Source organism: Amblyraja radiata, chromosome 2 (assembly GCF_010909765.2).
Source record: "Amblyraja radiata isolate CabotCenter1 chromosome 2, sAmbRad1.1.pri, whole genome shotgun sequence".
In the NCBI taxonomy this organism is placed as follows: Eukaryota; Metazoa; Chordata; class Chondrichthyes; order Rajiformes; family Rajidae; genus Amblyraja; species Amblyraja radiata.
The window spans coordinates 97,343,405-97,366,401 of NC_045957.1; the positions used below are offsets into that span (position 1 = coordinate 97,343,405).

General features: G+C 42.5%; 1 protein-coding gene across 3 annotated transcripts in view; it reads right to left on the reverse strand.

Moving 5' to 3' along the window:
• tbc1d5 (TBC1 domain family member 5) overlaps positions 1-22,997 on the reverse strand; it is a 422,753-nt gene that overhangs the window by 73,350 nt on the left and 326,406 nt on the right. For all 3 annotated transcript variants that reach the window (XM_033050914.1, XM_033050922.1, XM_033050908.1), the window contains 2 exons: positions 17,609-17,694; positions 13,973-14,217 (listed from right to left, as the gene is read on the reverse strand). In XM_033050914.1, the coding sequence (XP_032906805.1) occupies positions 13,973-14,217; positions 17,609-17,694 (331 nt within the window). The remainder of the gene's footprint in view (positions 1-13,972; positions 14,218-17,608; positions 17,695-22,997) is intronic.

Here is a 22,997-nt window from a genome sequence, read left to right on the forward strand (position 1 = left end):
GTGGAGCTTATTGTTCAAAATTATATGTGGAATTAATTTAAATAATAGATCATCCATCTCTGATGAAAACCAGAAACATTATAGCTTGACACTTTCTTTAAATTAATTTTTCTTTTTGCTATAAATGTGTATGTCAGGATCTTTCCCCAATGGAGACATAAGTAATCCAATCCAGTCAAAGCTAGTCACACACAAATCCCTTTTCAGCAGAACTAAGAAATAAACCAGGAATTAAACTTGCCTGCTCCAGTCTTCCTAGTACAATATCACATTGGATATTTACTCTGGAAATGAATTAATTGTGTACTATATTTACATGTTAAATTACCAGGAAATCAACCAAGCAAGATGGAAATTTTACCATATGGAAATAAAGGTTAAATAAATCAGACTTATTTGCATGGATGCTTAGTTAATTGCAGTTTACTTAAAAGTGATAAAGTTAGATCGGTTTTGTAAGAAAATATGGTCCCCATAGTTCTGACTACCAAGTAGTCATTATTTATTTCTTAGCCTAAGATCAACTATTTGCTGGCTATTGAATGCAATGAATATTTCCATCAATTCCAATTCTGGCAATGACTGATTTTCCCTTCCAAATACCAGATCTGTTCATTTGTGAACATAGCCATCTCAGCACAGACTTAAATTGTCCCCACTCCATTGATTGTCTGCATGGCTTAGCTTCTCGGTGTTTTAATTGCTTAAACGTCTAGGTGAGCCAGCATTAACTTTTCAATTTGTACCTTTTCAACGTAAGCAGAGTCTTAATAATATTTACAATACTGATGTTCATCCCGCCCTATTATTCAATTAAACAAATCCCAAAGTATTTGGAAGTATGATCTAAAAATCTACTCCTCACTACTTTTGTCTTGGCTGTCATTAAAAAGTGCATTTTCCTCCACAAAATGCACTGTGATGAATGAATTAGATGCATACTCCCAGTACATAAGAACACAAGAAAATAAGAACAGGATTAAGCCACCAGGTCCCTTGAGCCTGCCTCACCATTCAATAAAATCATGGCTTCAACTCCTCTTCCGTGCCAATTCCCCACAACCCTCAACTGATCTTTTGAAAAAATATTTATTTTCCCTTTAAATACCCCCATTGATCTCGCTTCCTCAACCCTCAGAGATACACAATTCAAGAGACTCACCACCCCCTTTGTGAAAAAATTCCTATGCACGTCAGTTTTAAATGACCAGTCCCTTATTTTGTAACTATTCATTTTTCCATTTTGGAAACAGCTCAACATCTTGTCCTGTCATGCCACCCTGGAATCTTCGGTTTCATTAAAATCGCCACAAATTCTTAACCCCTAAGAATATAATCCAACTTTTTTAGCTGTCCATTTTAGGAGAACACTCTCATCTCACAAATTAGTTGACTGAAACTCCGTTGAATTGCCTCCAATGCTAGTATGTCCTTTTTAAAATATGCAACAAAAACTTTACACCATATTCCAGGTGCGGCCTCATCAAACCGTGTACATTTGTAATGCCAAGCCTCTAATCTGTGTAATTCTCTGCCTCAGGGGGCAGTGGAGGCCGGTTCCCTGGATACTTTCAAGAGAGAGCTAGATAGGGCTCTTAAAGATAGTGGAGTCAGGGGATATGGGAAGACGGCAGGAACGGGGTGCTGATTGTGGATGATCAGCCATGATCACATTGAATGGCGGTGCTGGCTCGAAGGGCCGAATGGCCTACACCTGCACCTATTGTCTAAAAAATAATAAAGTCCGATATACTATTTGCATTCTTGTTTGCTTGTACCTGCCTAACATTTAGTTTCATGCACAAGAACACCCTGTATTTTATTCATTTGCAGTCCTTCTCCATTAAATAGGTCTGTTTGTTGATTCCTCCCACTAAAGAGTAGTAAAGATTTACTAGAATGTTGCCTGGGTTTCAGCAACTAAGTAACAGAGAAAGGTTGAACAAGTTAGGTCTTTATTCTTTGGAGCACAGAAGGTTAAGGGGGGACTTGATAGAGGTCTTTAAAATGATGAGAGGGATAGACAGAGTTGACGTGGATAAGCTTTTCCCACTGAGAGTAGGGAAGATTCAAACAAGAGGACATGACTTGAGAATTAAGGGACAGAAGTTTAGGGGTAACATGAGGGGGAACTTCTTTACTCAGAGAGTGATAGCTGTGTGGAATGAGCTTCCAGTGAAGGTGGTGGAGGCAGGTTCGATTTTATCATTTAAAAATAAATTGGATAGTTATATGGACGGGAAAGGAATGGAGGGTTATGGTCTGAGTGCAGGTAGATGGGACTAGGGGAGAATACGTGTTTGGCACGGACTAGAAGGGCCGAGATGGCCTGTTTCCGTGCTGTAATTGTTATATGGTTATATATGGTTATCAGTGCACAACCTCAAACTTTCCCACATTGAAATAAATTTGCCAAGTTTTCTCCCACTCAATCAGCCTATCTGTATCTTGTTGCAGTCCAATGATCTCATCTCAGTGTTCCCTCCCACCTGTTTTCATGTTGTAAGAAACCTAGATATCTTATCTGGAATCCGCTCTTCCAAATTATAGAATCATAACATCGTACAGAACAAAACAGGGTCTTTCAGCCCACTGCATCCAAGCTGACCATGATGCCTAGCTATTCTAATCCCTGAATTAAGCATGTATCGCCTATGTCTTTCTTATCCAAATAACTGCCCAAATACCTTTCACATGTCCCCAGAGAAGGGAGCATTTCATGTAGAAAACATAAACTTTCACATATCTCTAGAAATTTCATAATTTGCATGAAAGATTTATTCTCCATGATCTTTATTGTTATCAGTGTATTAACCTTTAGCCCTTCAGATTTATTTCATTTGCAGCTTTTTGTTTTTTTCCCATGCCCTGATGCATGGTACTTTTACTTTGTGGTTCACTATCAGGGTATCTTGTGATGGTTCAACCAATATTTTCTTTCCTTCTCTTGATGCCACTGCTTAAGTGTGTGTTTCTTAGGAATTACATTTTCAACAATATTGTTGATTCAATAATTCATGACTCAATAATGATTTAGTGAATATCCAAGGATCTCACATTTACCTTAGCTATCGTCTTTTTCTATATGCAACATTTTTTGCTGTTTGTTACCTTCCAGTTTACTCTTATTATTAATTTTCTACCTCATTAGCTTTATAATGTTCTGCTGCTGGTTCCTGAAAAGTTCCCAGTATCTTTTGCCCCATTGCATATTCAGGTTTTTGAAGTAAATGTTTGCCTCAACATGCAGAAGTTGCTAAGTGGTTATTCTATGTGGAATATTTGATATGCATGTCAGGAGGAAGAGCAAGTAAAATATGATGGTTCTAGGAAAAGTAACATCATACTTATTTCCCATACGTCCAGGAGAAAAGCTTTTTTATTATATTTAAATCTGAGCCAAGTCCGGCTGTATCTTGCTTGACTGACACAAAAGCATTATTTTCATTGATGCTGTCTGGTCGTTAGTGTTTCCAGGAATTTATGTTTTTATTCAGAATTTTAGCTTTCATTGCTTTCTGATTTTGTGCTTAAACATCTCTTCAGTTGGCCATAATGATATATTTAACAATTATGTATTTAATCATTTTGCTCACCAAGTTGGAGCTAAAAACCTGTTAAAATTCCACACGGATTACGTTTGCACAGACCAGTATGGACTTGCTGGGCCAAAAGGCCTTCTGTTTAGTTCAGGGACTACCATATATTGCTTTGTTATTGTTAACTTGAATCTCATTTAATAATTTGGGGAATGTGACCTCATTGCAGTTTAGGAATTAGAATTTTCCAAATAGAAAGACTATTGGATTGCTTAACATTTTTGCTACTTTAATGATGTCAGTTAGGGCTGGTGGAAGATCAAGGAAGATTTCCGTTCATTCTGACTATCTGCTTTCTTCTTTGGGAAAGATTCCAATCCTTTTACCCGTGACCAATGTTGAAATTAATTGGTTTATAGTGCCCTGTCATGGATATCTCCCTACTTAACTTTAAATATACTGTAAGCTATCTGACAACATTACAGCACTATTCCTTTATTTAATTTAATAAATTCTTAAATGCATGCAATGTGCCAACTGCTCTATTTGTATCTAATATTCCATTTGGGCAGCTTACAACCCAACAGTATGAACATTGAATTCTCCAATTTTAGGTAACAACCCCCCCTCCACTACCCCACCTTTTCCCCACCTCTCCTCCCTGTGCCCCACCCAGATCTGCACCTGTATTTCCTACTTATCCCACCCCCTTTTCCCCTTCCCCAGGCCCTTCCATCTATATCCTTTCCTCTAGAACAAGGACAGAGTAGCTCTGTTCAATACCCCGTCAGCCTTCTCATCATTCTTTGACATTTCCGCCAACTTCAACGTGATCCAGCCACCAGCCAAATATTCCCATCAACCCTTTCCGCTCTCTGTAGAGACCACACCCGTTGCAACTCCTTGGTTCACTCATTCCATCCCACCCAAACTTCCCGTTCTCCAGGTATGTGTTTGCAACCCAGGAGATGTAATACCTGTGCTTATACCTCCCCCCACACATCCATCCAGGAACTCACCGGGTCTTCCAAGTGAGGCTGACATTCACATGCACCTCCTCTAACCTTATTTGCTACATTTTGTTCTCCTGATGTGGCCTCCTTTACATCGGCGAGGCCAGCATAAACTAAGCAACCATTTCGCTGAACACTTGGGTCGGTCCACTGGACCTGCTGGATCTCTTGGTTGCTAAACATTTCACACCCTTCCCATTTCCATACTGACTTTTGTGTTCTGGGCCTCCTCCACTGCCAGAGTGAAGTCACACGCAATCTGGAGGAACAATACTTCATATTCCACTTGGGTAGCTCACAACCGAATGGTATGAACAATAAATTCTCCAATTTTAGGTAGCAACCATTCTCCCCCCTCTTCCTTGTGCCCCACCCAGATGCATACTGACTTCTCCCACTAACCCGCCCTTCCTCTCCCCCTTCCCCTTCCACCACATTTTCTTTCCACATATCTCTTCCTTTGGCTTCACATTTCATGCCTCTTCCCTCCCTATATCACAATCTTTTGTCTTTTCATCTCTGGCCTTTGCCCATTAATCTGCCAATCAACCTATCTCGCTTGTATCCGCCCATCACTTGCCAGGCCTTGTCCCTTCATCCACATCTCTTTGCCAGCTCCCCCCCACTACAAGTTGCTGAAGAAGGGCTCTGACCCAAAACGTCTCATTCCCGCCTATTCCCTGCACAGATACTGCCTGACTGGCTGAGTTACTCCAGCACTTTTGTTGTAAATCAGCATCTGCATCACCTCATGTCAACTCAATTTTAACTGACTGTTGTAGTTAAATAAGGTGCTGTTGAAGACCATCTCAAAGCAATTGAATATTGACGATAAATGCAGCTCTGTTAGTCATGTCAAACTCTTGAGAATTTATTTTAAAAAAGGGCAAACAACCAGTTTTCACTCAATGTGAAATGCCTTTTCTTCTGATATTGTGATTTGGAAGAGTTAATCACAGAGCAGCATGAAAACAGGCACTTTGGCCCAATTCGCCAGTATGACTAAATTGCTTTGCGATGGGAGACCCATTTGGCCCATTTCCGTCTAAACCATTCCTATCAATGTACTTGTTAAAAAGTATTTTAACAATGTAATTTTACAAAACTCTAACACTTCCACTGGCAGTTTGTTCTACATATCTACGATCTTTTGTGTGAAGATGTTGCCCCACAGGTCCTCTATAAATCTTTCCCCTTTCTCCTTAAATCGATGCCATCTAGTTTTAGACTCCCCCACCATGGGAAAAAGACCACGACTATTCACGTCATCTATGGCCTCATGATTTTATACATCTCCACAAGGTCACCCCAATCCTCCTATGCTCCAGGGAGCCAAGCCCCAGCCTATTTACTCTTTAAATTTAAACCCTGCAGTCCTGGTAACATCCTCGTGAATCATTTACGAATCCTTCCTATAGCTGGCAATTAGAACAATCTCACCAAGGTACATGTGCCCCCACCTTTGTACTAATGTCCTGATCAACGAGAGGAAGCAAGGCAAATGTTTGTGGAGGCAATAGTTGTGATATTTCAAGAATCACGAGCGTTAGAAGTGCTTCCTGGAGATTGGAAATTTGTACAAGAAGGGAGTACAGCAGAACAGAGGAAAATATAGGCCGGTTAGCCTGACCGATGGTTTGGTAAGATTCTAGCGTCAATTATAAAGGATGAGGTTATGCGATACTTAGAAGTTCATGATAAAATAGGCCGGTCAGCATGGTTTTGTGACGGGAAGATTTTGCCTGACGAATCTGCTAGAGTTCTTTAAGGAAGTTAATAGCAGGGCAGAGGGGAGGCTGCAGATGTTGTTTATCTAGATTTTCAGGAGGCCTTTGATTAGATGCCGCACGTCAGGCTGCTCGGGAAGATGAGAGCTCATGTTATTAAATGGAAGATACTAGCATGGATAGCGGGTTGGCTGGATGGCAGAAGGTAAAGTTGAAATAAAAGACGCTTTTTCAGGTTGGCTGCCAGTGGAGTTCTGCAAGGGTCAGTGTTGGGGCCGCTTCTCTTCACGTTGTATACTAATGATTTGGATTAGGGGATTGAAGGTTTTGTGGCCAAGTTTGCAGGTGATGCTAAGATAGGTGGAGGAGCAGGCATTGTAGAGGAAGCAAAGACTGTAGAAGGAATGGGACAGGTTAGGAGAGTGGGCAGAGAAGTGGCAGGAAATTCAGTATAGCAAAGTGCAGAGTCATGCATTTTGGTAATAAGAATAAAGGCGTAGATTATTTTCTAAATAGAGAGGTGCAAAGGGACTTGGAAGTGCTGGTGCAGGACTCCCAAAAAGTTAATTTGCGAGTCAAATCGGTAGTAAGGAAAGCAAATTCAATATTAGCATTTATATCAAGAGGACTGGAATACAAAAACAGAGATGTAATGCTGAGGCTCTATAAGGCGCTGGTCAGGCCGCATTTGGAGTATGGTGAGCAAATTTGAGCCCCAGTCTGAGGAAGGATGTGCTGGCTCTGGAGAGGGTCCAGAGGAGGTTTACGAGAATAATTCCAGGAATGAGTGGGTTAGCAGATGATGAGCGTTTGAAAGCAATGGGCCTCTACTTGCTGGAGTTTAGAATGTTGAGGGGGTACCTCGTTGAAACTTACAGAATAATGAAAGGCATGGATAGAGTGGATGTGGAAAGGATGTTACCACTAGTGGGGAAGTCTCGGACCAGAGGTCATAGCCTCAGAATTAAAGGGCACTCTTTTAGAAAGGAGGTGAGGAGGAACTTCTTTAGTCAGAGGATAGTTATTGCCACAGAGGGCTGTGGAGGCCAAGTTAGTGGATATTTTTAAGGCTGAGATAGACGAATTCCTGATTAGAACGGGTGTCAAGTGTTATGGAGAGACGGCAAGAAAATGGGATTAGGAGGCAGAGATCAGCCATGATTGAATGGCGGAGTAGACTCGATGGGCCGAATTACCTAATTCTACTCTCTCACTTGTGAACTTGTCACCTATCCTTTTTTTACAGAGCTGCTGCCTAACCAGAGATACTCCAGCATTTTGTACCTATCTTACTAATATTATAACTTGATTCATGTCACTTGGAATTGGAGAAGACACTGGCTCTGCTTCTGCTTCTGCACAATGTATTATGCACACAATGCCTTTAACAAAGTTTGTTCAAAACCTTGAAAATATCAAAGAAACCTTAGGCGCTAGCTAGTTATAATACTAGCCCTTATATATTACATTTTGAAGAATTAAAATGTAGAGGAGACATTTAATAGTTTATTTGCCCTAAGCTCCAGAATGTTTTTAGTTTCAGAACATTAAATAGTTATAAACCCTTTAGTTTTCTCTCAACTGCACTTAATTTTAATCAAACCAATTTCATTGTGAATGCCTAATGTAGGAATGTTAAATGCCAGAAAACAGTAGTCTGCTAAGTATTCATATCCACACACTGGAGTAACTACAACTGGCAATACTTAATTCAATAAAGTATAAATTAATGGTTATATGATCATCATTATTTCATACATTACATTTTGGAGTTATCTATAGGCATTTCTAAGCCAATAAAGAAATGAAATGTCTCTTTTTAGCTCAAGAGCAACAGAACAATAAATTAGAATTTAGTTAATTACTGTACAATAAAACAAATGCTAATTAAAAAGAAAATGTACGACTTTATGCAAGTCTGATTACTAATCGTCTTGGTTTCTTTACGTTTGGATGCCTTCCGGCTAACTCATCCAAGTCATTTTTAAATATACAATTTTCCTGCGGTTCCATCTTCAAATTATTTATTGTTTACTGTTCCTACTGGTACAAGTTTCATGATACTTCTGTGAATTTAGTTTTTCTCTTCAGACTCAAAAAAATTCACCAGGTAGCCTGGGACAAGGGAGACATTTACAATAAATGGTTTATTATCATTATCAAATATCATTATCAAATATCTCTTCCACAACTGTAGCTGAACTCCCTATGGCGCTGGTGTTTTTTTTATCATGTTACAAGTTCATATGCGGGGTAACTGCAAATGAAAATATGTATATGAAATTAATCCCCTTTATAAAGAAAGTCTCTGATATGCTATTGATCATGGTGATCATGATATCTTACAGAGCAAGAAGTGATCGAAAAAAAAAGGAAGGACAAGAGAAAGAACAAATTTAAACAGAATTAAACCTCAGCAAATCAAGCATCATTCCATCCAAGGTTCATTAAGCTTGGACTGTTTAGCTTTAAATTGCGGTCCAAGTGATTTCTTCCCCAGATTTAAGGGTGCAAACTGAAGAAGAGTCTCGACCTTAAATGTCACCTATCCATGTTCCCCAGAGATGTTGTCTGACCTGCTAGCACTGTGTCCTAAAGTGGTAATTGCTGGCGTTTGAATCAAAAGACAGTGGCTACTGTCATCTACTCTAACTACTGAGAATCCCTTAAGAGCAATCACACACTGCGTGGGAAGGGACCACACAGAAAGCAAAATGTGAATGCATAGAGCTGTAAAAATGTACAAATCAGAAGTAATCCATTTAGCTATAAAGGTCCATGTTGGCAAAAAATAAAAACAGCCAATATCACTTCCCAACTCTTTGTTTGAAGTTTCAGTACATCCAGTATTCATCTTGGATTAATTTGTATCTGATGAAGGTTTTGGCAGCCGTTTAGACAGAGTGCCAGATTTCCACAGCCCAGAGGGTAAAGTGTCAACCGTTTAATGAAGTGTTCAACTGCACTATATTGATTCTTAATAAAAATCAGCTTAACCTCAGTTTGAGTATTTAGAGAATGTGATATCCAGTTTTCAGAGAAATTGTGCGCTGAACGCGTCTATTATCATCCAATACAATCGTTCCACTCTACTCCAAATGTAAATCTATCAGTATTTAGACAATAGACAATAGGTGCAAGAGTAGGCCATTTGGCCCTTTGGGCCAGCACCGCCATTCAATGTGATCATGGCTGGTCATCCCCAATCAGCACCCCATTCCTGCCTTCTCCCCACATCTCCTGACTCCGCTATCTTTAAGAGCCTTATCTAGCTCTCTCTTGAAAGTATCCAGAGAACCGGCCTCTACCACCCTCTGAGGCAGAGAATTCCACAGACTCACAACTCTCAATGTGAAAATGTGTTTCTTCATCTCCGTTCTAAATGCCTTACCCCTTATTCTTAAACCGTGGCCCCTGGTTCTGGACTCCCCCAACTACTTTTAGTGATACTAATACTACCTGTTGTACTTATACTGTATTTTGGCTTGATCTGTATAATCTGATTATATCTTGATCCTATTTCACTGGGTAGTATACAAACAACATATTTTCACTGTACCTTGGGATATGTGACCAAAATAAATCAACAAATATAAGATAGAGCATGTACACAGATTGTATATTGAACAGAGTGTGTACACAGATTGTGTACTTCTCCGTGGATTGTCACCTTGTCGTGGTGGAGAAGCCTGTGTGGTCCTGAGGTCAAGAGAGCGATGCCGTCTGGAGCTATGCTCCTGGTAGGGCCACCCATGGCGGTAAAGTCGAGGGGGAGGTCCCTGTCAAAGAGCAATCCAAGCAAGACTCAACGATGGAACTGGCGGAGGATGATGGCTGATTTTAGTGGAACGTCACAACGGCTGGGCAGGAGGATGAAGGCTGCAGCAGAAAAGGGTCCCTGGTCGTCTTGGACACCATGCCACTGGATCCTGACCCAGATCTGTCAAGGACCGTGAAGTGGGTGTCTGTGCACCCCACGTTTCCCCATGTTAAACAAAGTCACGCACAGGCGTCCTCCATATAGGAAATCCACCGTAACACCCCGAATTGAGATCTGGAAGCCTCTAGTCATGAGCTGGCACATAAGGCGGTGGGTGCTAGATTCAGTCGCTGGACTCTTGGAACGAGGCAGAAGAGCCCTTCGGCAGCTGCACCCACGATTGAACAGTCCTCTTTAGGATCCACTCTGCACACCCCACTTGGGGAAAGGGTTAGAAAAGGTGTCCTAAAAATAGCCTGCCTCAAACTTACCGACTGTATTACCGCGTCCAGAGGTATCACATGAGGTCAGAAACACAGAAATATGAATATGAACTTTGGAGCATGGAATGTGCACACATTGATGGTTAGTGCAACCAGTAACAGACCAGCGATCATCGCTGGAGAACTGAGAAGATGCTGGATTGACATAGCTGCCCTTTCTGAAACCCGGCAGATAGACCAAGGACAACTGAAGGAGGAGAAAGGTGGCTACACTTTCTTCTGGAAAGGAAAAGCTGCTGATGAACCCAGGATCCATGGTGTTGGGTTTGCCACCAGGAACCAGCTCATCAGCCACCTCTCTGAACTTCCTGTGGGAATCAGTGAGCGTCTCATGACCATCCGTCTGGTGCATGCCAACAACCAGATGGCAACAGTTGTGAGTGCCTATGCCCCTACTTTAGACTCTGAAGAGGAAGGAAAATAGACCTTCTACACCTGCTTGGACGAGACACTGTCTAGAATCCCCAGGGAGAATAAGATTATTCTCCTGGGAGACTTCAATGCCAGGGTCAGCCGGGACCAACACCTCTGGAAGGGTACCATCGGAAAGGAAGGCATCGGGAACATCAACTCCAATGGAGCTCTGCTTCTCAGCAAATGTGCTCAGCATGACCTCACCATCACTCACAGCCTATTTCGTCAGAAAAACAAACTTAAGGCATCTTGGAGACACCCACGCTCCAAACAGTGGCATCTCATTGACTATGTCATTGTACGAGCCAGGGATCACCGTGACGTGAACATCACAAGGGCCATGATCGATGCAGATGACTGCTGGACAGATCATGGCCTCATCCGCCTCATGATGTCCATCAAACTCAAGAGGAAGAGGAGGATTTAAAAGAAGCAGATCCGGCCAAGGCTGAACAGTGAAGGCCTGGAGGAAACTGCATCCCAGCAGCGACTTCAGGCTTCTCTTGGGGAAAGCCTCCAACAGGAATATCCTGATGACATCGAAGAGCACTGGAGCCAGCTCAAACCCACCATCCTTGATACCTGCAAAACCATCCTTGGGTGCAAGTCCAGAAAGCACCAGGACTATTTTGACGAGAACGACACAGAAATAGAACAGGTCATCTCCAAGAAAAGGAAAGCCTTTTGTGCCTGGCAAAATGATGTGACCTGCAAGACCAAAAGAGCGGCTTACTCCAGAGCCAAGACAGACGTCCAGAGCCGGGTGAGGGAGTTTAAGAACTCTTGGTGGACAGAAAAGGCTCTGGAAATCCAGAGACTGGCAGACTGGGGTGACACCAGAGGCTTCTTCAGCGCTACAAAGGCCATCTATGGTCCAAGCTACTGCTGCTTAAACCCCCTGCGCTCAAAGGACAATAGACAATAGACAGTAGGTGCAGGAGTAGGCCATTCGGCCCTTCGAGCCAGCACTGCCATTCAATGTGATCATCCACAATCATACCCCGTTCCTATTTTCTTTCCATATCCCTTAATCCATTATCCCTAAGAGGTCTATCTAACTCTCTCTTGAAAGCATCCAGAGAACCAGCCTCCACCGCCCTCTGAGGCAGAGAATTCCACACATTCACAACTTTCTGTGTGAAAAAGTGTTTCTTCATCTCCGCTCTAAATGGCTTACTCCTTATTCTTAAACTATGGCCCCTGGTTCTGGACCCCAACATTGGGAACATGTTTCCTGCCTCTGGCGTGTCCAAACCCTTAATAATCTTATATGTTTCAATAAGATACCCTCACATCCGTCTAAATTCCAGAGTGTACAAGCCCAGCCACTCCAATCTATCAACATATGACAGTCCTGCCATCCTGGGAATTAACCTCGTGAACCTACGCTGCACTCCCTCAATAGTAAGAATGACAGTGAGTCCATTAACGCCCGATGGAAGGAGCACTTCCAGGAACTCCTCAATCTTGACGGCACAACTGAACCAGACATTACCCACCACATCCCCCCAGAGTCCCATCAAAGAAGACATGGAAGAACTTCCCACTATGACAGAGGTTCAAAATGCCATCAAGAGCCTAATGAACAACAAGGCTACCGACTTCTACCACTGTCTGAGGAGGTACTCCCAGAATTACAGTGTGGCTTCTGCCCATCCAAAATATTGAGGCTTCTACATGATGGCACAGTGCTCTGCGACTGCGGCTCTGAGTCCGAGCCGTTCACTGTGGAAACGGGTGTCAAACAGGGATGCATCATCGCACCCATCCTGTTTGCCGTCATCATACTTCACCTCATTGGTGAAGAGCTGCCACAGGGGATCCCAATCCTCTACAGAACTGACGGTGGGCTCTTCAACCTTAATAGGTTGAAGGCCAAGAGCAAAGTCAGTAACACCGCCATCATGGAGCTTCAGTACGTGGACAACTGCGCCATTGCAACACACTCTGCAGAAGACCTCCAGGGCATCCTGAATGCCTTTGCCAAGGCATACAGAGCCATGGGCCTAGCCGTAAACATTAAGAAGACACAGGTTCTACATCAACCAGCCGTCTACCCAGCCCACTATAAAAGTGGACGACACCACTCTTGAAAACATTGACCATTTACCCAACCTTGGCAGCATTCTTTCCTCAAAAGCTGACATCGAGGTCAATCATCGCCTGAGTTGTGCCAGTGGAGCCTACACCAGACTCAGGAAAAGAGTCTTTGAAGACCGAGACCTAAAGGCTCAAACAAAACTGCTGGTCTTGTCCTCCCTACCCTGTTGTATGGAGCCGAGTCATTGACCACCTACAGCAGGCACCTGAGAGCCCTGGAACAATACCATCAAAGATCCTTACGAAAGATTCCGAGGATCAACTGTGAGGACAAACGCACCAACATCAGCATTTTGGAGGAAGCCAACATGACCAGCATCACCACCACAATTCAACACACGTCTCCCTAAACAGATCCGGTACTCTCAACTGAAGGAAGGTCGGCGTGCCCCCGGAGGGCCAAATAAACACTTCAAGGACAACATCAAGAACAGTCTGAAGAAAATCAACATCACATCAAGCAACTGGGAGCACATTGCACTGGACAGGCGCTCCTGGAGGAAATCCGTGCAGGAAGGAGCTGCACATCATGAAAAAGAACTATGCCGTGTTGCAAAGACAAAGTGACAGCACTGTAAGGAGAGAGAGAAGGGGGCTCGACGACTAACAACCACCGCCAGTCTCCACTGCCCACGTTGCACCAAGGTGTGTGGATCGCGGATCGGCCTCTACAGACCCACAAGTAGACGACCCTATGGAGAGAAGAGGACATACTCGTTTCAAGTGGCCGCCGATGATGATGATGATAGTGTGCATACAGATTGTGTACTCAACACAGTTAGCGCTCTGGCCACAGCAGTTGGCTCTGGTGCCACAAATGTAACAGAACCTGCGGTTATCAAATCAATTAGGTAAAGATTATTTTGCTTATTGTATTACTTTCCAAGATATTTTTAAAAGTAAGATTGTTTATTACCTTTGCTGAGTTGCACAGGCATGCTTTCCGATTTCATCATTCGCTGTTGCTGGTGTTGCTGAGTGTGCTCCACCATTACTTTTTGGGACGATGGCTGAGGTGAAGGATGGCTGTAGTTTGTACCAAAATTTTGTAAACCACTGGTGCCCCCAACTAAGATAGCTGGATTTATCAACTTCCGTCCAAGGTTCAGTAAACTGCTGGACACCTTGTTGATGTTGAGAGGAGCAACCTTTGCCCCAACACTGAAAATAAAGAAATATTACACAATGTCCCTTAATATATTCCTCTGGGTACTTAAAGAATATATTCAATGTATTCAGTAAAACTGCTAATAACTTGCAAATAGAATTACTCAACGAATAAATTGTATTTTGAGATAATGTTTGGGCAGAACTTCTTCACACAGGGGTTAGTCAAAATGTCAAAATTCTTTCTGCAGGAAAATTTCAAAATCATCACTGATGCAGTAAATATCTGTTGTTTGGCTATTATCTGATGTAATGGAAATCTCTTTTCAATGATTCATTTTACCAATTCTTTCTGATTTCAGATCAGGTGATTTTGTTACATCCCCAAGAGTGTATGATGGGAGCAACTTCACCATGACCTACACTATTGACATAAGATCATTGCTCCTGAAGTAGGACAGTCTACTTTGCTCTCTGATCACTGCATAAAGAATTTACAATGTAGAACATTGAACAGTACATCACAGGTACAGGTCCTTCATTCCACAATGTTTGTTCTGAACATGATACCACTTTATACTATCCTTTAAATGCTACTCTCGTATCTGCTTCCTTCACCATTCCTAACAGCACGTTTAAGACACCCATCACTTTCTGTTCAAAAAAATTCTGCTGTAAACTTTATCTTTCACACCTTGAAGTTATGCCGTTGACTTTTCCACCCTGGAAAAAAGGTTTTGACTGTCTACCCTACCTATGCCTCTCAGAATTTTAGAAACTTCTATCAGGTCACCCCTTAGCCTCTGACGTTCCAGAGGAAATAATCCAAATGTGTCCAACCTTTCCTTACAGCTAATACCCTCTAATCCAGGAAGCATCCTTGTAAACCTATTCCACATCCCTCCTCAACTGGGATGATCAGAGCTGTGCATAGTCCTCCACAAACATAACTGAACCAAAGTTTTCTAAAGCTGAAACACAACTTTCTGACCCTTATACTCAATGCTCCGACAGACGAAGCACATATACCATACACCTTCTTTACCACTATCTATTGGTGCTGCCAGTTTCAGGGAGCAATAGTCTGAAACCTGAAGATCCCACTGTACATCAACACTGTTAAGTGTTTGCCATTAATATATATCTCCTCACATTTGACCTTCAAAAATGCAACACCTCACACTTGTTCAGGTTAAACTCAATCAGCAATTTCTCAACCCATAATTGTAACTTATCTATATCCTGTTGTAGCCTTTACAGCCTTTTTCACTGTCCGCAACTCCAGCAATTTTCGTGCCACCTGTAAACTTACTAATCAACCCATCTTAACAGGTAAGTTGGACAACTTCATGGGGCGGATTGGCTCAGGGGACTGGGATATTAGAGCCGTAACAGAAACGTGACTGAGAGAAGTACAGAAATGGCAGCTCAATATACCAGGGTATAGATGCAATAGGCATGACTGAGATGCAGGTAAGAGAAGATTTTTCACACAGAGAGTGGTGAATCTCTGGAACTCTCTGCCACAGAAAGTAGTTGAGGCCAGTTCATTGGCTATATTTAAGAGGGATTTAGATGTGGCCCTTATGGCTAAAGGGATCAGGGGGTATGGAGAGAAGGCAGGTACGGGATACTGAGATGGATGATCAGCCATGATCATATTGAATGGCGGTGCAGGCTCGAAGGGCCGAATGGCCTACTCCTGCACCTATTTTCTATATATCTATGTAAGAGAGTAAGGGTGGTCAGGGACAACATAACAGCAGTGTTCACAGAGAATATTCTCGGGGGATTGTGAGGCTTTATGGGTAGAACTTAGAAATACGAGTAAATTATCACTTTGAAGGGACTACATTGGAGGCTTCTCAATAACCTGCGTGAACTAGAGGACCAGGTATAGGGAGACTGCAGACAGCTGTAAAAATAATAGGATAGTATTAAGTTATAGGTGCAGAATGAGCCCATTCGGCCTATTAAGTCTACTCCGCCATTCATTCATGGCTGATCTTTCCCTTTCAACCCTATTTTCCTGCCTTCTCCCCATTACCCTACATCCCTACTAATCAGGAATCTGTCAATCCCTGTCTTAAAAATATCCATTGACTTGGCCTCCACAACATTCTGAGGTGATGAATTCCACAGATTCATCACTCTCTGACTAAAGAAATTCATCATCTTCTTTCTAAAGGTATATCCTTTTATTCGGTAAGTTTCAATGAAGTCCCCCCTAAACTCTAGCGAGTACAGGCCCAGGGCCATCAGACACTCATCATATCTTCGCCCAATCATTCCTGGGATCATTCCTTGGTTATTAGTGGGAGATATCAACTTCTAAAAAATTATACACCCTCCCCTACACACTCCCCCTCCGCTATACCCCCCCTCCCATACACCCACCCTCCCCTACACCCCCACATCCTCCCCTCCCCCACACCCCCCTTCCCCACATCCACCCCCCTCCCCTACACCCCCCAAACTCCCCCTGCCACCCACACCCCTCCCCCCTCCCACATACCCCCTCCCCTACCCCAACCCCCAAACCTAGTCCCCTCCCCACACCCGTCTCCCACAACCCCCCCTCCCCCACACCTCCCCCACTCCCCAACACACGCCACCACTTCCCCACAGACACCCCGTACGCCCCCCTCCCCCGCACGCCCCTCTTCTCCCCTGCACGCCCCCCCTCCCCGCACGCCCCCACACACCCCATCCACCACTCCCCCACACAACCCATCCCCCGCACGCCCCCTCCCCCGCAAGCCCCCCCTCCCCGCACAACCCCCTCCCCCGCACGCACCCTCTCACCCGCACGCCCCCCTCACCCGCACGCTCCCGCACCCCCCCCCACATCCCCCACCCCCCTACATCTCTCTCCATCCCCGTCTATATCTCTCATTTCCTTTTCCCTCGACTCTCAGTCTGAAGAAGGGTCTCGACCCGAAACGTCACCCATTCCTTCTTTCCAGACATGCTGCCTGTCCAGCTAGTTACTCCAGCATTTTGTGTCTATCTACTTTTTTTTTTTTAAAGCAAGTGACTAGTAAATGTTGCAAAGCAAAGAGATTATAAAGTTAATACATAGGCACAGTGATCAATTAGAAAGGTAAATAGTAACTTAGCATTACTGCCTTGTCTGCAGTGTAAGAGTTAATATAATCTCAAAAAATATACAAAGGGAATGGTGAGACGACAAATACAATATCATATGCTGTTCTAGTCTTCTTGTTACTGCTACAGTGGCATTTGCGGTAGCAATGAATCAAGTATAAGCAGATAATGTAGCAAAGTAAAGATTAGTAATGAGCTCACTGAATAGTGAAATGCTTGTTGAGAGAGCACCATTTCTAATACTATAATGATTTAGCTGTCCTGAAAATAAACAATTTGCCTTAAAAACACGTGGGAGAATAGCAAGTGTAATGTTGCACCTATCTAGAAATCTTACCGTGTCTTGTTTACAATTTCAGCGCCACGTGCCCTGTAATAATCTAGATTCTGTTGGAACTGGTAATTCATTGGTCTTGGATTGTTCTGGCAAGAAATAAAGTGTGAAACCAATCGTCAGGCAGCGCCTAAAAGTTATTACACACTTATTTTATATTCTATAGTGTAAAATTCAAAGTGAATTTAAACGAAACATTGGCAGAAGTTTGACAATTATTAAGAGTCAACTTTTTCAATTATAAATTATAAAAACTGAAGAACTCCTTCAGATTGATTTGGAGAATATCTCTTATTTTCTTTTCACTTATCAAACTCTGCACCATCAACAAATGTTAATCATGCAGATTTTACATTTTGCTTTCAGCGTGCTACATGTGTCTTTCATAAGGTACACGTAGACTACTGCCCTAGCAAGAATCAGCATTGTTCACTGTAACAGAGGGAGTGGTAGGAAGTTGGCATCACAACTTGAAGTGTGTAACAGGCCCTAGAAATGTTGGACCACTTGAGTATGTTGAATATTTTGATAGTAACTTTCTTTCTCAGTGTCTCATATGATGCACTAGTCAATGGTGTGACTGTGATGAATAGGAGTGAGTGAAAACTTTGGTGGAAATGGGATGTGAAGCTAAAGAGATGATGCCAAAGAAATTGAAGATTTTGCTAAAATTGCTTGATGTAAAGTATATTGCTGCAGAGGCTGTGTGGTTGAGCAGGAATGGTGTGAACAGTTTCCACCATTGAAACAAGCAGGCAAAATTAACAGATTTTTCCAAACACTCCAAAAAAAAGCATATTTAAATTGAATCAATAATTAAAATTCAACAATTAAAGCCCTAACTGGTATTAATATAATTAGGTCAAACATTTTTGGAATTTCAGTGATCTATTCAAATTATCTGGATATCAGAATTTACAAATTAATTATGGATCTTTCCAAAGAAAAATGCAGAGTCATTATATGATTTAAAAGAATAAAACAGATGAAAGTACTTAACAATAAAGTACACTACTGTCAAAATGATTTTCAATATTCTATTAGTATCTTTCTCCTTTATCCTTTCAAAAAATTTAAATTATTCAAATGCAACAAGGTTTTGTTTATCTGATACCCTTTGTTAAAATGTACCTTTTGTTAATCATTAGTTAATAAAAAATGACTGAAATTGTAAAACTAATTTTTCAAAAGCATTAAGCTACCGATACTTGTTTATTTCTGTAAACCTGGCTCCTATAATCCACCAATAGTTTTGTATTAGCCTTTTATCATTTAATTCATCCCACAACAGTCCACATAGTTGAACAAGTTGCTATGTCTGGGAGTTGAAAACATTTCCTCACCAGTGTATTTGTTTCCAGTTAACAACATTTAAAATGTTTCCCTTGCTAAAATTAATCCCCCAACAGCCGGTCTTTTCAACTCTGTTCGTTTATCTCTCATGAAAAATTAAAGAATTGCCAAGGCTGGATTTCTGAAATATAAACAGCAGGTGCTGCAGGTGAAGCTGCAAATGTGGAAATGAAAACAGCGCTCACACACTGTCTTTGACTGGAAATATGAACTGTTTCTCCATCCATGGATGATGCTGCATGACCTGCTGAGTGTTTCTATTTTCTCCTCATTGTATACTCTATCCCTATCCATTTGCTGCTCTATGATAACTTCTTATATTCACATTGTTACATTCATTTTTACCTTCTTACTTCACTTAATAACTTCTACTTTCTCCAGAGTTCCTCAAGCTTGCAATCGCCTTTCATTTTAGTCATGATTATCACAGCACATCATCAATATGAAAACAATCTGAGTGCATGAACATGGAACGGATTAATCAGCTGGGAGCTGGAAGCCCTGTGGAAGCTTGTACTTGAGATTCTCTGGGAAACCCCGATTCATCAGGCACGAAGATAAGCTCGCAAGGCTCAACTGTTCACTATGAAGGAAGGTCTGGGCAAATTCTTCTTTCTTATACCTCAGATACTGAAAAGCCAAAGATTTATCTCCCTTTCCTTTCTTACAATTTGTTTTATGAGAATTAACACAAAGACATTTTCAACCGTGAAAGATGCAGAATTATTTCACATGGAAGATTTAAAGCAATCATGTAATCTGTAATACAAGTTGAAGCTACTTTTCAAAAATATGGCAGTAGCATACGTAAACAGATGAACTAAACTTAATGAATGCAAGTGTCAGCGTGTTTGTTTTTTTTTTTTGCTGAGAGGCATGTTTGAAATTCAATTTATTTCTCATTAGCCATTTTTTTCCAGAGAAAGGTAACTTTGTTTAGACAGGCATTCTCCCGACTAGTAATGCAAATATACACCTTCAGATGAATATTACTACAGGTGCACAACCTTTTATCCGAAGATCCAAATAACGAAAACCTCCGAATAGCGGACATTTTTTCGGTCCTTGAAGAAAGGTCCTTGAAAACGTTCACCGAGGGCGGCCCGCAGAGGTGACAGCGGAACCTCCGGTCGGTCCTCGAAGAAAGGGGAACTAAATCCCCATTCATAAAAGAGAAGGTGAGGGTATATTGCGCGGGAGGGTTAATAATTGACAATATGCTGCTGCCTGCCCGCTGAGTTAAAAAGTTCCCACGGTAGCACGATACACAGTGTATCGTGAGTCTTGCGTGGGAACTTTTTAACTCAGCGGGCAGGCAGCAGCAGCAGATTGTCGCTGCCTTCAGTTTCACCCCACCTACACCCCTCTGCTTCCCGGCCATGTGTGTGACCCCTTCCCTCCCCTCTCCAGCTCCCCGCTCATTGCTCCGGCGCGGGGGCTTTGCACTGTCTTCATGTCGGCGATGCCAGCAGGTCAGTGCCAGACACCGGAGACGTCAGGACCAACGGGACACCGACCCCCAGGCCCACTGCAAGCACGGAGATCCCAGAGACCCACAGCCAGCAGCAGCCCAGCCCCGTTCCAACTCCAGAGGAAAACTGCAAACTGGCCGGAGACATCAGGACCACCAGAAGCCGTTCCCCGATGGGCCGCTACGGCGACAAGTGGCAGTTTGCCCACAGCCCCCTCATCGGGACACCGACCCCCAGGCCCATTGCAAGCACGGAGATCCCAGATCAGCAACTCCAGCCCAGCCCCGCTCCAACTCCATAGGAACACGCTCCCCGTATGGGCAGAAGCTGATGGTGTGCAAGGTACGTCTTGTTCTTGGGGTCGCGCAGCTCGGGCTGTGGGCGAACAGCCACTTGTCGCCGTAGCGGCCCATCGGGGAGCGGATTCCACTGGAGTTGGAGGGGGAGGGGGGTATTGTGCTGTTTGATCGCCCCCTACTATCCCAGGGACAGGGAGACAGGACGTTCACCGAGGGCGGCCCGCAGAGGTGACAGCGGAACCTCCGGTCGGTCCTCGAAGAAAGGGGAACTAAATCCCCATTCATAAAGGAGAAGGTGAGGATACATTGCGCGGGAGAGTAGGAATCCCAAGACAAAGTTGAGTGAGCGTTCACCGAGGGTGGCCCGCAGAGGTGACAGCGGAACCTCCGGTCGGTCCTGGAAGAAAGGGGAACTAAATCCCCTTCATAAAAGAGAAGTGGAGGGTATATTGCCCGGGAGGGTATATCGCCTACCTGGAAGCAACCGGACATTTTTTCCAGGATGTCGTCTGCTCACCAAAGCTCACCAAAGCTCACGTTTGGCGCCAAACGCAAGTCGCCTCTGCTGCACACGGATATAAGAGTGTGAAAATGTCGCCTTAGGCCGCCTAAGGGCATGTAGCCCCGCTAGGGTGACATGAGTGCGAGAGGTGATTCAATGCTGCGGTCACATTTACAAATTCAGGAATTCATTCAACACACTGCATTTCATACAGACATTTATTCTGCAAGAAAAAACTACATTGAAGTCTCAAACTCGCGACCGAGGAACTGCTGGGATCAAGGTGCAAACTCGCGACCTTGCGGATATGAGCCGAGCACTCTACCACTGAGCCAGCCATTAAAATCTACGCTAAAAAATTTCCATTCCGAAGACCGACAAATTCCGAATTACGAAAAGTGTCTGGTCCCAAGGCTTTCGGATAAAAGGTTGTGCACCTGTACCTTGAATTCAATACCTATGGAATATTATTTGCATGCAATTTATAGAAATCATGGTATCTTATAGCAAAGGAGGAAATTATTTGGCTCACATGGCTTCCCCAGGTCTATATAACTGCTAGTCAATTAGACTTATTTCCCCGATTATTCCTCAGTTCTGCAATTAGATATCTTTCAAGTAATTCCTCTTTGCAATTTAGTACCTAGTAGTGCATTCCAGACCACAATATCTTTAAGTATTAAAAAAACTACCAATCATATCTGTGGTTCTTTCGTTAACTGCTTTTGATCTATGTTCACTGGATATGTTGTGTTCCTTCTGCTGATGAATACAAACTTATTTACTCCATCAAAGCCCAGCATGCACAAGTTGGGCTGAATAGCCTGTTTCTCTGCTGTAATATACTAAAACCTTTGATGACTTTGAACATGTCTATTAAATCTGTTTATGACATATAATATATATTATGACATATAAACATTAATGTCTATTAATGTCTGTTAAATCTGTATATTCTGTTTCCAAGGAAACAATTTTAACATCTCCAGACCCCAAACAGAATCTAATTTCACTAATCCTGCTATTACTGTTGTAAAATTACCATGCATTTCCTGAAGACATTCTGAAGCATGATGCTCAGAATTGGAAATGTTATGATAACAAAGATTAAATCTATACGTTATAAATGATAAAAAATTATATTTACAATATAATAGAATTTCAACATGCATTTTGAGGATGAACACCACAGGTTACCAATTTCTTCAATTTAAATAAGGGCAATTATAATGGTAGGAGGGAGGTTGCCTAAAGTGGACTGGGTAAACATGCAGAGAGACAGGTTCGTTGATGAACAATAACACACATTCAAATAGCTGATCTATAATGCTCAGCGGGTTTATCCTCATCAAAAAGAGAAATTCCACAAGAGACACAATCTGTGGTTAACAAAGGAGGCAAAGAATAACAGGCAAACAGGGGATTTTAAAAGTAGGATATACGATGCCCTCCATAATGTTTGGGACAAAGACCCATCATTTATTTATTTGCCTCAGTACTCCACAATTTGAGATTTGTAATAGAAAAAATTACTATTGACAAAAGATCATTGCTCCTGAAGTAGGGACAGTCTACTTTGCTCTCTGATCACTGCATAAAGAATTTACAATGTAGAACATTGAACAGTACATCACAGGTACAGGTCCTTCATTCCACAATGTTTGTTCTGAACATGATACCACTTTATACTATCCTTTAAATGCAACCTTTGCCCCAACACTGAAAATAAAGAAATATTACACAATGTTCCTTAATATATTCCTCTG